This window comes from Pleuronectes platessa, chromosome 24 (assembly GCF_947347685.1).
Source record: "Pleuronectes platessa chromosome 24, fPlePla1.1, whole genome shotgun sequence".
NCBI lineage: Eukaryota > Metazoa > Chordata > Actinopteri > Pleuronectiformes > Pleuronectidae > Pleuronectes > Pleuronectes platessa.
The window spans coordinates 5,157,757-5,171,660 of NC_070649.1; the positions used below are offsets into that span (position 1 = coordinate 5,157,757).

Sequence of the window (13,904 nt, forward strand, 5' to 3'; positions counted from 1 at the left end):
TCTCATTTATTTTATCCAAATGTGTGTTTATATTGTGAGAAGCAGGAGATAGAAGAATGAGCAGCTTTCACCACTGAAGGCTCTTTGTATACGGGTAGTAGAGAAAAGAAAAAAAGAGCACCATCTTAACTGGGTTTGTAAAGAAATCATGAATAACCTGGTTCCATTTTGCAGAAACACATTCAGCTCAGTGTATTTTGTCGACTTCACTTTTTCCTGTGAGTCTCCAACGATCACAACAGCACAGAGGAATGATCCTAATGCGAACGATACATGTCATTGATTCGGCTGTCATAACTGTGGCGGGCGACTTATGAATAATGTTGGAACAGATCAGGCTTTCATAATGCATAACAAGTGGCCCCTAAATGTTTCATGTGATCAGATTCATCTCGCCAAACTCGGGGAACGTAAAATTTTTAGCATGTTGCCCCACATCCGCCTCGGAAAGCTTCAAAAGCAAAAAGACGTGCGGTGAATAACATGGAGCCAGACGGCGGTTAAAGAGAAGTGGAACGACATTTATAGGTTTATTGAATCTATTGACACGAGGGCTTCTTATTTTTGAATGAAAAATAAAAAGAGATGATAATGTATAAGGACTGATACACTTTTTCAAATCAAGTCGGGCTTTCTTGATGTTGTAAATGTCCTGATTTCCACAAGAGTATAAGTTTGGTAAAATAGAATAAAATATGTTTTGATAATATCAAAAAAACTAAAGATATAGTCAAGCTTTATACTATAAAAATCTTTTTAAAAGACTTTTTCAAAATCAAGCTCTTCCATGACCTAAAAATGTCACTCCCTTCTGTTTATGTTGTTTTTCCCAACAGCAGGAGCTTGATCTCTAAAATCCAGTTAGGTTGAAAACAATCTGACAAATTGTGAAACGTGCACGTCACCCGGAAAGTCTTCCTCTGACTGGAATACACCTGTCGATGCTTCCCCCCCCCCCCCCCCTCCCCCCATACCTGTCTGGGCGCTCGCAGCACCACGAGCTGGATGGTGCCTCTGGCGTTGCCCTCCGACGACATGGAGCGTCTCAGCGTCTCCATGGAGGCGTGGTTGGAGCGGCCGATCAGCGACTCGCCGTTCACCGCCACCAGCTGGTCGTTGACGGTCAAGCGGCCGTCCTGTTGGGGAAAAGACGACAATGGAGAGAATTTAGATGAAGGAATAAACTACCGAAAGATTGATAGAGATTTCAAGAACAAGGGAAATACAGGAGGAAAGAAATGGCGTTTTTTGGTTTGTCGTCTCATTCTCAAAAGCTTTAAAAGTAATAACTACAAAACTCAAATAGAGAAAGCAAATCCGACAACAAAAAAAAGGAGGAGAATTAAGAAGAGAAATCGTAAGAGGCATAAAGTGTGTGCGAGAGAGAGAGAGAAGGAAATGGAAAAGGGGGGATGGCGTAAAAAAAATTGTAGAGTTAGCAATCTACGGAGAGTGGGAGAGCCATGATAAATACATAGAGCGGCTAATGGAATAGCCTCTGTGGGCACTAAATCACTTCTAAGTGTTTTAAAGAGCAGCCTCTTGTAGAGAGGCTACAGAGAATGGTGCCCTGCAGGGAGAGAGAGGGAGAGGGAGAGAGAGAGAGAGAGAGACAGCGAGAGAGAGAGAGAGAGAGAGAGAGAGAGAGAGAGAGATCAAACGGGAAGAGAGATGCAAAGGGCAAAATGAAAAAAGAACAATAAAGATGAAGACACTTTGAGACACACACGCACGATAAAGACTCTCATGTGGTGTGTGTGTGTGTGAGTGTGAGTGTGAGTGTGAGTGTGTGTGTGTGTGTGAGTATGTGGTTGAGATTGGTCCATTATGGTCAGCGCTGCCCTTTGACCCCACCTCATTAACAAGGCACCGTCTGGCCTGACCCCTCAAATGCAGACTCGGATGGCACCACACTCTCACACACACTCTCACATACTCACACTCTCACATACTCACACAGACACACACATCTGAGTTTTTGTGTGTCGGCATCAAATCCAAAAATGTCATCAAAAATTGATGTTTATGCTAAAATCAGTGGGTGTCTGTGGTCTGTGATATTCCCCATTAATGTCTCCGTCCATCATGTAAGCAGCCGCAGCACGATACATGTAATTTTGATTTATTTCCTCAAGCAGACTCTTGGAATTGATCAGACGACAGGGATGAAGTTAAAGAACCCTTTTATAAATAAATAAAATAATAATATATATAACCGAGGCCCGGGGCCCTGACAGCAGCCAAAACTCTTTAATGGAAATAGGTTAAATCTCTCTGTGACTCTTTCTCATCTCCTCCCCTTTTCCGCCTGCTGTGTGACTGTGTGTGTGATTGTGTGTGTGCGTGTGCGTGTGCGTGTGTGTGTGTGTGTGTGTGTGTGTGTGTGTGTGTGTCAGACTCAGGGGACACCCGGGTTCCCTCCTCTGTCCCGGCCTGATGCTGCAAAGTCTCATCAGGCCCTTTAAGCTGCTTTTCATTAGCATGTATCAACACTGACAAGGACTCACACACTCTGACACACAGACACACACACAGACAGGCATTCCCTCATGTATTGTGTTCCTGCTGCGTGTCTCCACTTTTCAATTTTCTCTTTCTCCTCTCATTCCGCCTCCTTCCATCCCTCTATTGTTCAGTACCGCTTCATTTCTTCCCTCTTAGACCACATCCCTTCTCTCCCTCGTTCACCTGCTGCCGTCTTTCAACGAGCTTCCTCCCTCCCTCGCTACTGTCTGTCTGTCTGTCTGTCTCTCTTCCTCCTTCACGTCTTCCCTTTTTCTCTTTTGTGGCATCTTGTCCCAGAAAAAAACTGTTTTTCCCAGCTGCAGATCTTACTGGGCCATTCTGTCGGAGCGCTATCCACACCGGCAGCTGTCTGAGAGTGACTTCTGAAAGCACTGTGGGGAGCGGCTGTCTGGCCTGATCCCAGACCTGCCGTTTTATCTGCAGCGCCACACTCGTCCCCGCGCCTCCTCATCGCGCCACGCAGATCTGGGAGCAGCGGCGAGGGGCAGGAGGAGCTGCGACATGCGAGGAGGGCCGCGTATTGAGGCCAAGTGGAGGAATCTCCGAAGTGCTGAAACAGGATTTTTTTTTTTCTTTCCCCGATGCACTTACAACTTGAAGGGAGCACTGAGTGATACAGATAAGGCGGCTGCAGTGCTGATGTAAGGCCGTTCGCGGGTCGGTGGCAGTCAAAAGTCGAGGGAAGTCGAGCGCGCGTGGCCTCGAAGAAAGAAAGGAAATGAGATGGAAGAGGCGAGAGGTGCAAGGGAGGAGGAGATAACAGGGAGGCGTCAGAGAGAGAGACATCAGAAAGAGTGTCGCAAATACAATGAGGTGGAGAAAGAGGAAGAAAACATTTAAAGGAGAAATCTTCACAGAGAAATAATCTGGATAAAACTGTATTTTGTAAAACCCCTTGTGAGATGAAGTCAAAGAAAGGCACACATCTAGCTGGCTCTCCAACATGCTTCAGATATCTCACGCTTGATGTTTTCTTAAGGATCTTTAAAAGGCTCCTGTGATGGCAGAAGCCTAATGAGGCATTTAGAGACTCTATGGAAACTTTTATATTAAAATAAAGAAAAGTGATTTCTTCAAAACATCAAGATGCCAGATTCCAGTTATATTCTGCTTCATATTTTCTCTCTATCTCTGTCACAAGTTGACTCTGCTGTGGTATTTGTATTTTCTTCTTCTATCCACTACACACTTGTAGTAAAGTAACTCCTCAGTCCAGAGGAAACCTATGAGCACACATCTGCAACTGTTAAATAATTTATTGTCGACCCTCATTTTCTCTCCTAAATAAAATAGCCCCCGTGCTACCCGGCACAGCCAGCATCTGTGGGTCCTCTACCTTGTAGGCAGCTCCTCCGTGGATGATGGACTTGATGAAGATGCCCAGGTCCTCCCCCGTCTCTCGGGACTTGTTTCCCTTCAGGCTGACGCCCAACCCGGCCGAGCCCGACTCGTTCAGGGGGATCTCGTACATCAGCTGCTCCCTGCCGTCCTCCAACACCACGCTGCTGGCTTCCTCGCCTTTCTGGAAGAGGAGATGAAGGAAGGAGGGATGGAAGGATACAGGATTTAGCAAATACTTATTTTGTTCCCCTTTAATGCCTGTTTTACATAGTAATTGCTGTATGTGATTGAGGCGGCAGCACCATATCTAATGCACTGACTGATAATGCGTGCTCCTAAATCACAGTGATTACACACAGAAAAAAAAAAGGAGTGAGCGGGAAACGGATTAAAGAGATGGAAGACGGCTGCTGGGAGGGAAAACAGAAGAAAGATGGAAAGAGAAAAGAAGCGAGAAAGAGAGGAGCAGGTGTTGTGTACCAGAAAGACAGATGAAGGTGTAGTGAGGAGGAGAAGAAAGCCACGGTGGAGAGGTTATTCCATTTGGAGATGAAAAGGCGAGAGCGAGCCATTTCTAAAGGAAACATAATAACCTTTCATACTTCTTCCTGGAGCACAGTGGGGGAGGAGGGGGTGAGGGAGGAAGAAGAGGAAGAGGAGGAGGAGGGGGAGAGAGAATGGAGGCGCAGAGGAGCATTTAAAAGTAATAACCCGTCCCTGAGGTATACCAGCTACTCTCATTCCTGCTCCCCTCCCTCGTTCCCTCTTTACATTTCAACCTAATCTCTCAATCTCTCCCTCTTTCCCAGTTCCTCCTCCTTCCTCCTCCACAGATCTCCAGTTCCACCTCTGCCTCCTACAGGTGCATCTCACCCGCCTCACTCACCCAGCGCTATTTAATCTGAGGAAAATGAGCGTGGCGGCGGCGGCGGCATTGCAGCGAAAATGAGGCGGAGGAGGGAGCGGGGAGAAAAAGGGCAACAAAAGAGAAAAGGAAAATGTCTGTCATTAGAGGACGGCAAAATGGAGAGCCAGGTTCAGCCACCCGAGAAAAGAGGGCCCGCGGAGAGGAGGCGCCTCGACGCCACTTCACTCCTGAACGTTTTTCTTCCTCGCGGAGGAAGGTTAAGAGGGTGTGTGCGTGTGCATATGTTCACACATCGAGGGTCTATTCTATTCAGACACACAGCAGCCGCTCAGATATATATGAGAAATAAGTGAATTTTGCAGGAATGAGAATATATACGTTATTCCAGTTGCACGTCGTGCCACAGCTTTAAAGATGTGAGCTCCCGTTCAAGGATTGCAGCAGCCTTACATCACGCTCCACTAAATCAGGAATCCATGTTCACATTTCCTCTGCACGAGGAAGAAGGACGTGGGAGGGAAACATGTCCTCCAGAACCATTTTTTTCTCCCATGTCTGTCTCCCTACCGTCAGCACTACTCGTCTAGGTGCTTAATTAAAACAACAGCCCACTGAAGCCTCGAGGGCCAAGAGGAGACGCTCCGTTCCAAAAGTGTGAGTCAGGGCTCTCGACGCGGTGGAAAGGTAACGGAGCTCAAACCTGGGAGGTCATCTGCACCGAGCTGATAGGCTGTGTTTAGTCACTGCTTTCACTTTGGATTTAAAGTCAGGAAGCTGTTTGTGCTGCGAGGGATTCAGGCTCTCACATCAGACGTCAAGACCAGCAGTGATGTCACGATGTGCACTTAACCAAGATCGCTTTGATCCGGCTTAAAATGAAATTCAACACCAAACTTGCAATTCATATAAACTTATTCCGAGTCATGTGTCCTTTAGATTCCACCACCTTGAGCCCCATTGTCCCAAGTTCTCCCTCGAGGGCTCGTTATGCTCAAGCCACTTATCAGAAACCATACATTTCCTCGTGTTCATTAACTTCACTAGCATGAACTTAACCAGAGACAGACTAATAGTGGTAGAGATATTTTCGTGGTGACCTTTGTCCCTGAAATGCCCTAAAAACTTGTCCAGTCTGAGTTTAATACAATTCAAAACTTCCAAAGTTCTTCGAATTGAATTTTTGAAATTTAGGACGTGAGAACAGCCGTCAGAGGAATGTGAAAACAGCCATTTGTAAAAAAAACTTAATGTAGATAAAATAATAAAAATGAATAAAACATGTATTACTACAATTGTTTGTTGTGTACTTTTACTGCTGATACCTTAAGTGCACATCTGCGATTATCAGGCACTGGTTTCCCTCTCAGGCGGTGATCACACTCAGTTCCACGTGAAACAGCAAACGCACAAACTATGTTCTACTCCGCTGCAACACAACAGCTTCAGTCGGGGCTTATTTTTATCAACAAGCCGATTCAAGGAGCGCCGTTACTCAAAACCGGAGGAATTAAAAAGACAATCCGCCACTTCCTGCTCGAGAGACACTCGAGAGGGCTCACATGGCAACCTGGGAGGTTTTTTAAATACCTCTGTGATCTCGCTGCTGCGGCAACAACAACACAAGGTGAGGGTGGCTCTGAAGGATCTGGGAAACGAAAAACCACCATATTGGAATGCTATTCAAGTTGAGGGAGCGCGTTTGTTTGTCGTGTTTATTTCTTGTGTCTCGCTGCTGATTTGAATCTATTTACACAAGTAGCTGGATCTCAGTGGTGGTCCTAAAGCAAGGCGCACACACTCTCACACACTAATACCCCCTCTAATGCCCTTTCCTTGGGGGCGGATTGGGTCCCCCGGGTGGCTGAGACCCCTTGGCTCCGCTCGGTGACCCCCTCCTCCCTCCGCCGTTAGCCCTCAGCCATGGCTCTTTAACAAGCTTTTAGCCGCGAGACAGACCACCCTCTTCAACGGCAGAGTGAGGAGACAAAAGGGAGCTTTTTCTTACCCGGGGGTGGGTGGCGAGGAGGGGGGGGGTTGATACACAGCGATTACACACAGAGCCTTTTGTCGCTGAGGATTTTTAAATGGGGGGTTTCAAAGCGGTGAGATTAGTGGTGAGAGCGACATTCAATTAAGATGAGATCTCGCCGCACTTGCCGGCGTCGACGGAGCTGCCAATTAATCGCCTTAATGTCTGCCTCCTCCCCCGCTCTACACCTTTACCTCACAATGAGGGGAACGGAAAGTCAAATGACTGATTGAGGGATAAATCCGGTGAGAAGGGAGGGGGGGCGGAGGGCGGGAGTGAATTTGAGAAAAACAAAAGCAAACTCCACCTTGACGAGAGGAGAAAGGAAGAGAGGGAGAGCTGTGGAGAATGGGGGGATGAGTAGAGAGAGGAGAGGGTAACGGCGACGCAGCAAAGTGGCTTTCTGTCTGACGACCCCTCTTCCTGTGAAGCGGCCTAGGCTCGCTGGCAGCGTCGGGTCAACCATGTGCAGACTGACCCCTCCATCCTGTCCTTGGCCAACTTATAATTCCACCGCGGACACACACACTTTCACTCGCCCAGACACACACATCTCACGCTCCCGCTGAAACACACACACACTAAAAAAAACTCTCTAATCTGAAGCAAAACGATGGCCCAGTGGAATAATCAGAGCACAGAGCGATGGAGACGGAAAAAATGCTGACAGAGGAAAGTGTGATTAGAAAGTTATCACTTTTTAATTACTGAGAGAGAGCGAGCGAGTACAGGAGACGGGCGAGAGAATCAGCTTCCCTTTGTTTCCTCATAACGAGGCTAATTCCAAGAGCTTTCACCAAACCCACTCTAGAACCACCATTACCTTCTCTATTGAAACTAATCATTCAGGAGGTCCTCCAGAAAGAACCATGTGAGTGCCGGAGTTTGGCAGCAGCAATAAATAAAGTGAACACGACCCGAGTTCAAAATAATGAGTCAGCAGATGTGGACTCTGCTGAAGTGTTCTTTGGCAAAACATGGAACTCTTATCATCTCAAGGAGCTGCTGATCTGCAGCTCCGCCGACCTCTGACCCCACGTCGTCCCTAAATCACAGCATTAATGTCCTTTCTGCAATTTGTTTCTACAGATACCAGCAGCACTCGTAGGGAGGATAACCACAAGTCATATTATTCTGATTAATATTGAACCAACTCAGTTTTGAACTCATGATGATTGTCTTACTTTTTATCTAAGAAAACAGGTTCACATTTTTTCTGGGAATCAGCTTTTTAGATTTACTCAAATTTTCATTTGCACTTTACTTTGGGAGTTAAGGTCTGAAAAACTAACTCACAAAGCTACTAACATGGATGTCAACTCTTAATCTTCTTTTACCATCAAAGCTCTAAACTGGAGAACAGAGGCAGGGGTCTACACCACAGCACCTCCTGTAGGGATCTTCTGGGATCAAGTGACTTTCAACAGGTAACAAACCTGAATATCATTCAAATGTGACATAAACGCTCCCAAATATCTCGTCTGATATCGATTTTAATCTATTATCATGAATTTGTCTTAAATCTGACAAAGTGTTTCAACAGTAAACCCAATTAAAACCTTGATATGAGCAATAAGCCGATATCGTAGATTCATTATTTGCAGCAGCACCAGCGAGGTTAATCGGGGGGGAAACTCCAAAAACTGTATTCAGCCAATTAATCTCAGCAGCCACCGGATGTGAAACTGTGATAATGAAGCACTGATTTGCATCTGATGGTGATTTAAACTAATATGACCAGAGTTCTGTGGATCCAAGGAGGAAGACTTCTCCAGTCAGTGAAACAATACATATTCATGAGCGCCCTGAACTGACTTCGACAGGCACACAGACAAACACATCTCCTGGTGACAGAGGAGGCAGATGGCCACGTCGAATTATTGCATCTCCGTCCATTTACATCTTTGTGTATGACCGAGCCGCACCTCACGGCAATTTACTACTTGGGGGGGGGGGAAGGGAAGAGGAACAGGGACGACAAAAATAGAGGAAGATGTCTTTTCTTGGTTTTGAGGAGTGTGTCGATTTTTGGGGGGGAAAGTGAGGGTGGTGTTTATTGAGGGGCTGCATCTCTTTTTTTCTGCTGGAGTTGCAGAGTGTGTGTGTTTGCATTTGCACATTTGGCCACTTTTAATGATGAACTTCTTTTTTCCCTCCGTGTATTTACGTAAAGCTTCCCTCTTGGAGGGTCTGCACATGCAAATTCAATGACGCAGAAGCTCAAGCAGCTGCCTGAGTTTCCTGTGTGTACCTGTAAATAGTGTATGTGAGTGTGTGTGTGTGTGCATGTGTATTTAATGTGTGTGTGTGCGCTTAGGGGGGACATCAAACCGTCTTTGAGGTGGAGGACTGTGCTGATAAGGGCCAGATCTCTCATGGGGCACCAACAACTTCAACAGCCACGATGGAGACAGGAGTGAAAGCTCCCTCTCTCTCTCTCTCTCTCTCTCTTTTTCATTCCCTTCTTCCACTACCCCCCCTCTCTCTTTTTCTTAAGTCTCCGTCTAATGCACAAACACAAGCAAGTGTTAGATGAAGACTGTAGAGGCTCTTCAAAGTGCACTTGTTATGCCACGACTGCCGGGCCATTAATGAGGGCAAACTATTTTCGGAAGCAGTAACTCGGCTGTTTAAAGATCGTGTGATGTGTGTGCACGGCATAGTGTGTTCAACTTAGTTTTTTTCTTTAAATCAAGGACTCGTGTTTAGGAGTTTGTGTGTCTATGTGTGTGTGTGTGTGTTTGCGTGAACTCTAGGTGTGAATATGCATCAGTCGCTACAAAGCTCTGAGCGCCTGCCTCGCCGCTCTTTGAAGTAAAGGAGAGGGAATAATCAGAATAACCACAGAGGCGAGAGAATAGAGGCGCACGGGTGAACACATCAGTTTCAGGGAGCGGGGGACTTTAAGAGGCCACCAATGTGTGCGTGTGTGTGTGTTTGTTGATGAAACGTCCTCTGTGAGGCGCAGTCGACCCGTGTCACAGTCACAGCCCTGACAGTGACCTTTGACCCCGTCAGGCGCTGCAGGTAAACGATGACTTAACACCCGTGTCAGCAAGCGTGCACGTGCTCGCACGCCTCCCAGGGGACGGCTGCGGTGTGCGGGTGCGACTTCCTGTGGCATCGCTGTGTCAACAAACCAGAGCAGGACAGGAAGGCCGGAGCGTGCACTGAGTGTGTTTGTGCGTTCGTCCCTGTGTGTGTGTGTTGTGTTACAGGGCAAAGGGGCATCAAAGGTGACAACATGTGCAGGGGAAAAAAAACAGGGGTGGGAGAGGAAGACACGAAGAGGAGGAGAAAGCGACAAATCAGAGACCTCATAGGAAGAGAAATGAGCAACAAAAGTGGCAGAAGTGACTGACAGAAGAAGAGGAAGAGGAAGAGGAGGAGGAGGAGGAGGGTGAGGACATGGTTGCTGTGTTTTTGTGCGTTCATGCTCTCCTACCAGTTCCCGTGGCAGGAAGATGTCCTCCTGTCGCACCACCACCACACACACGCTCTCTCCCTGCTTGGTGCTGCGCAGCATGCCTACGAGTTCCTCCTGGCTACGGCCTGTCATGTCGACTCCATTCACCTACACACACAAACACACAGGCACACACACACACAAGAGTAGATTAAAGTGAACAGTATAATCCACTGGCAGTGCTCCACTACCATCCACACTAGTAGAGGATCAGACGACATCAGCATATGAAATTCCCCCACATACATCAAATGAAAGTTTTCATGCTTTTTGTCTTAAAGATTTCTGTCTTTAACACAACTTCCATAGGGACTATTTCTTTGGCAAAAACTAGTTCCACCGAAAGCGGCTGTGGTCTGTCAGGTGGCTTATCCAGGTGAAAGTTGTTCTTATGGATTTAAAACTATGGATATATAACTGCAGTGTTCCCCATTTTTGTAGTTCTAGTAAAATAAAACCGAAGCTATTGTCATTATTTGCGATAAGGAACTTTTTTTTATTTTAACACTGGTGTACAAACGATCCCAACCTTATATTTCCATATCTAATATTTGCATACTATACTTGCATGTGTTTAAAAATTTGGTTGACGTGTAGGAACGTAATTTCATTTGGATATTTGCTTGGTAAAGTGCAGCTACTCAGTTCAACCAGCAGGGGTGCCACTCAGCTTCAAATGATGATCATACCCACGACCTGTTGTGTTTCTACTTCGTGGGATATCACCAGGTTGAGGTTCGTCTCTTACCTCCAGGATGCGGTCTCCGGGCTGCAGGCGGCCATCTTTAACTGCCGCACCTCTCGACAGGATGTTCTTCACCAGGATCGGCCCCGGCCCGTGGACCGAGGAGTCCCGGGTCACCACGGTGAAGCCCAGACCCTCCGTGCCTGCAGGAAGAAAAGCCGTCACAGTGTGCATTAGAGACATCAATCTCCCCTGCAGGACCAGACTTAATTATGTAATTTATGACTTTTTCATTTCTCTTTAATTTAATTTCCCCCCTGGTCTCCTTATTCTGTCACTTTTATCCTCTCTGTCTCTCTGCCCGCCGCAGACTTTTCCCTTTCTCCTCCTCTCACGTCCATCTGAAACCAGTCTGCGGTTTCGTCCTCCACATTAGCTACTGTTTAAGTGCCTGTTTTCCTCTGGGGGGTTGGTTGCCTGGCTCAGCCTCGGAGCAGCCCGGAGAGAGGGCCGGATTAGACAGACTCTGCCTTTAATTTCACGTGTGAGCAGGTCGAACGGTGGCTGATGAAGGGAGGTGGAGGGAGAAGATGGTAGGAGGGTGGCGGGGGTGGCAGAGAGAAAGAGAGAGAGAAGGAGAGAAAGAAGAACCTGAGATATTATTCCCTTCTCGAGCCGCCCTTCCCGGGGGGGCAACGTGATTTCCACAAAGATTTTTCTTGTGTGTGTGATCCAACGTTTATCTGTGTATACATTTACAAGTGTGTGTGTTTGTAAGTGTGCGTGTGTGCACATTTTTGAGGCCCCCCCCCCACACACACACACAGAGCCATCAACCCCCAGAGGCTCCAACCTCTCCCTTTTTCACGGCCTCACAAGCCCCAAGCCATGAGTGAAATGTGCCACGCTGTGTGTGTGTGTGTGTGTGTGTGTGTGTGTGTGTGTGTGTGTGTGTGTGTGTGTGTGTGTGTGTGTGTGTGTGTGTGTGTCTGTGTGTGTGTAGAGAGAGCAAAGCCGGCGTGGCATACTAAAGGCGGCGAGCGATGCTATCTGGTCTCCGAGCTAAGCCTCTGCCTGCCCTACATTAGCGCACCTAAACCTCACCGCCTGTCAATCACGGAGAGAAAAGAGCCTGTTGCCAAGGGAGAGGGTGCTAGAAACCCCATAATATCCTCTGCTCTGATCTTGCATCAGGTGAAAGGATAGCGGGAGGAGGGAGTGTGGGGGGGGAATAAATCAAACAAAAGAAGGATGGAGGAGAAGGAGAAGAAAAGGTGCCGGAGAAAAAAAAAAGCTGTGAATGGAGCTTTGAGCTGGAGAGTGTGGAGCCCAATTTCTTCTACGCTTTCATCAGGGGATCTACTTCCTTTCTCACCTGGACCTAGTGTGTGTTTGTGTGTGTGTGTGTGTGGTTGTACGTGTGTGTCGCCCAATTACTGTCATCCTTTCACTGCCCCTTAATCCCACAGGTTGCTGGAACAGAACCCATTCGCAGTCACAAGAACCTATTCCCATGTTATCGTCCCAGCACTGATGTGTTTTAAGGGGATCAGAGATAAGGCGGCGGTGGGGGAGACGGACTGATTCAGTCGGGGTTAAGAGCTAAAAGCCAAACAAGCAGATGTCGCGTGTGGTTATCCCATAAGATTATAAAGGAGGAAGAAAATGTTCGAGAGAGGAAAGTTATTTTCACTGCAGACAACATTTGTGTTCACTGATCCGGAGCGTTTCCTTGGAAGGAGAAGAAGGAATTACACAAATCAATCACTGCTGGTGGCGCCGGCGTTTGACACCGGGGACGTCAGCTGCTATTACACCGGGAAAACAAGTGTGGAGGATAAAACTAGAACTAAGCAGCTAAAAAAAAAAGAGCATGTGGATCATTTTTGATTCATGACAACAGAGGACATGAGAGGAATAAGAGAAAGTGCAGTTTTTCCTACACAAACAATTGTTGTAAACGACAAATGCAATGGAATCAGACCCTATGTCGATTTTTTTGGTCTACACCATAAACTGTAGGCTACATGGAGATGGAGGATGCCTCATCACTTCCTCTCAGTGAACATCCTGTATGTGGGCGCTGCCATCTTGGCTTTCTGCGACAGAGTCTGTGCAGTGAAGCTGTGGAATCGAGGTTCCTGCCAATACAAGCACTGAACACGGTGGAGTAGGGATTCAGCTGCATGTTTACCTTTCTTCAGGTCGATCTTTAGCCGCTTGCCGCCCTTCTTGCTGCTCAGGTTCGCCAGGCCGGGGGGGCCGGGGGGGACAGGGCTCCTGGATGCCGGGGAGGAGCTCTCTGTCCTGAGTGAAGGCGTGGGAGAGGAGCCATTACTGGAAAGGAGCTCGTCTGCTGGTGCGTATGCCGCGGGTGGCTCCGGGGTCTTGGCACGTGCGTCTGGCCGCCTCACTTCTACATTACTGTTCGGTTTGGAATGTGGTTTGGGCTCCGGGTGCGGGTGCATGTCTGTTTTGGGGCGGACCAGCATCGGACTCTTTATCTTTGCGGAGAGGTCTTTGGCGTCGCCGGTGAAGAGCTGACCGATGAGGCTCTTCTCGTAGCGCAGCTTGTTGGGGACGGGGACGACCTCCAGACGCACGGTGGACGTGCCCATGGCCTGGAGGAACACTTCCTGTGACCTGGGAGAAGACAATAGAAATATTTACATATTTGGCATTGGGTATGTGTTTTCTAGTCACAGACAAACTCAGAGTGGGACATATTCATTTTGGGAACAATACAAAACTGTAAAAAAAAGAGAAAGAGCAGGAGAAGGTGAAGCAGAACACAGAAGGAGAGCAGACGATTGGAAAGTTGAGAACGAGCAGAGTGAATGAGGCTTGTGCGCAGTTAATGGAGCTCGATTTCAATTTGGATTTGGACTCTTCCAGCTGGCGTGGGACACAGCGGTCCCACGTCAGATGGAAGAGGACTTTACAGCAGAAGTCTACCAGCAGCGCAACAACAACACAACACAGTTAACAC

General features: G+C 47.5%; 1 protein-coding gene across 1 annotated transcript in view; it reads right to left on the reverse strand.

Moving 5' to 3' along the window:
- The window catches only part of pard3ba (par-3 family cell polarity regulator beta a), a 99,669-nt gene that overhangs the window by 46,130 nt on the left and 39,635 nt on the right, over window positions 1–13,904 (reverse strand). The window contains exons 8-12 of the mRNA XM_053416813.1: window positions 13,110–13,558; window positions 10,979–11,118; window positions 10,210–10,338; window positions 3,863–4,048; window positions 975–1,136 (exon numbers count right to left, since the gene is read on the reverse strand). Of these exons, the coding sequence (XP_053272788.1) occupies window positions 975–1,136; window positions 3,863–4,048; window positions 10,210–10,338; window positions 10,979–11,118; window positions 13,110–13,558 (1,066 nt within the window). The remainder of the gene's footprint in view (window positions 1–974; window positions 1,137–3,862; window positions 4,049–10,209; window positions 10,339–10,978; window positions 11,119–13,109; window positions 13,559–13,904) is intronic.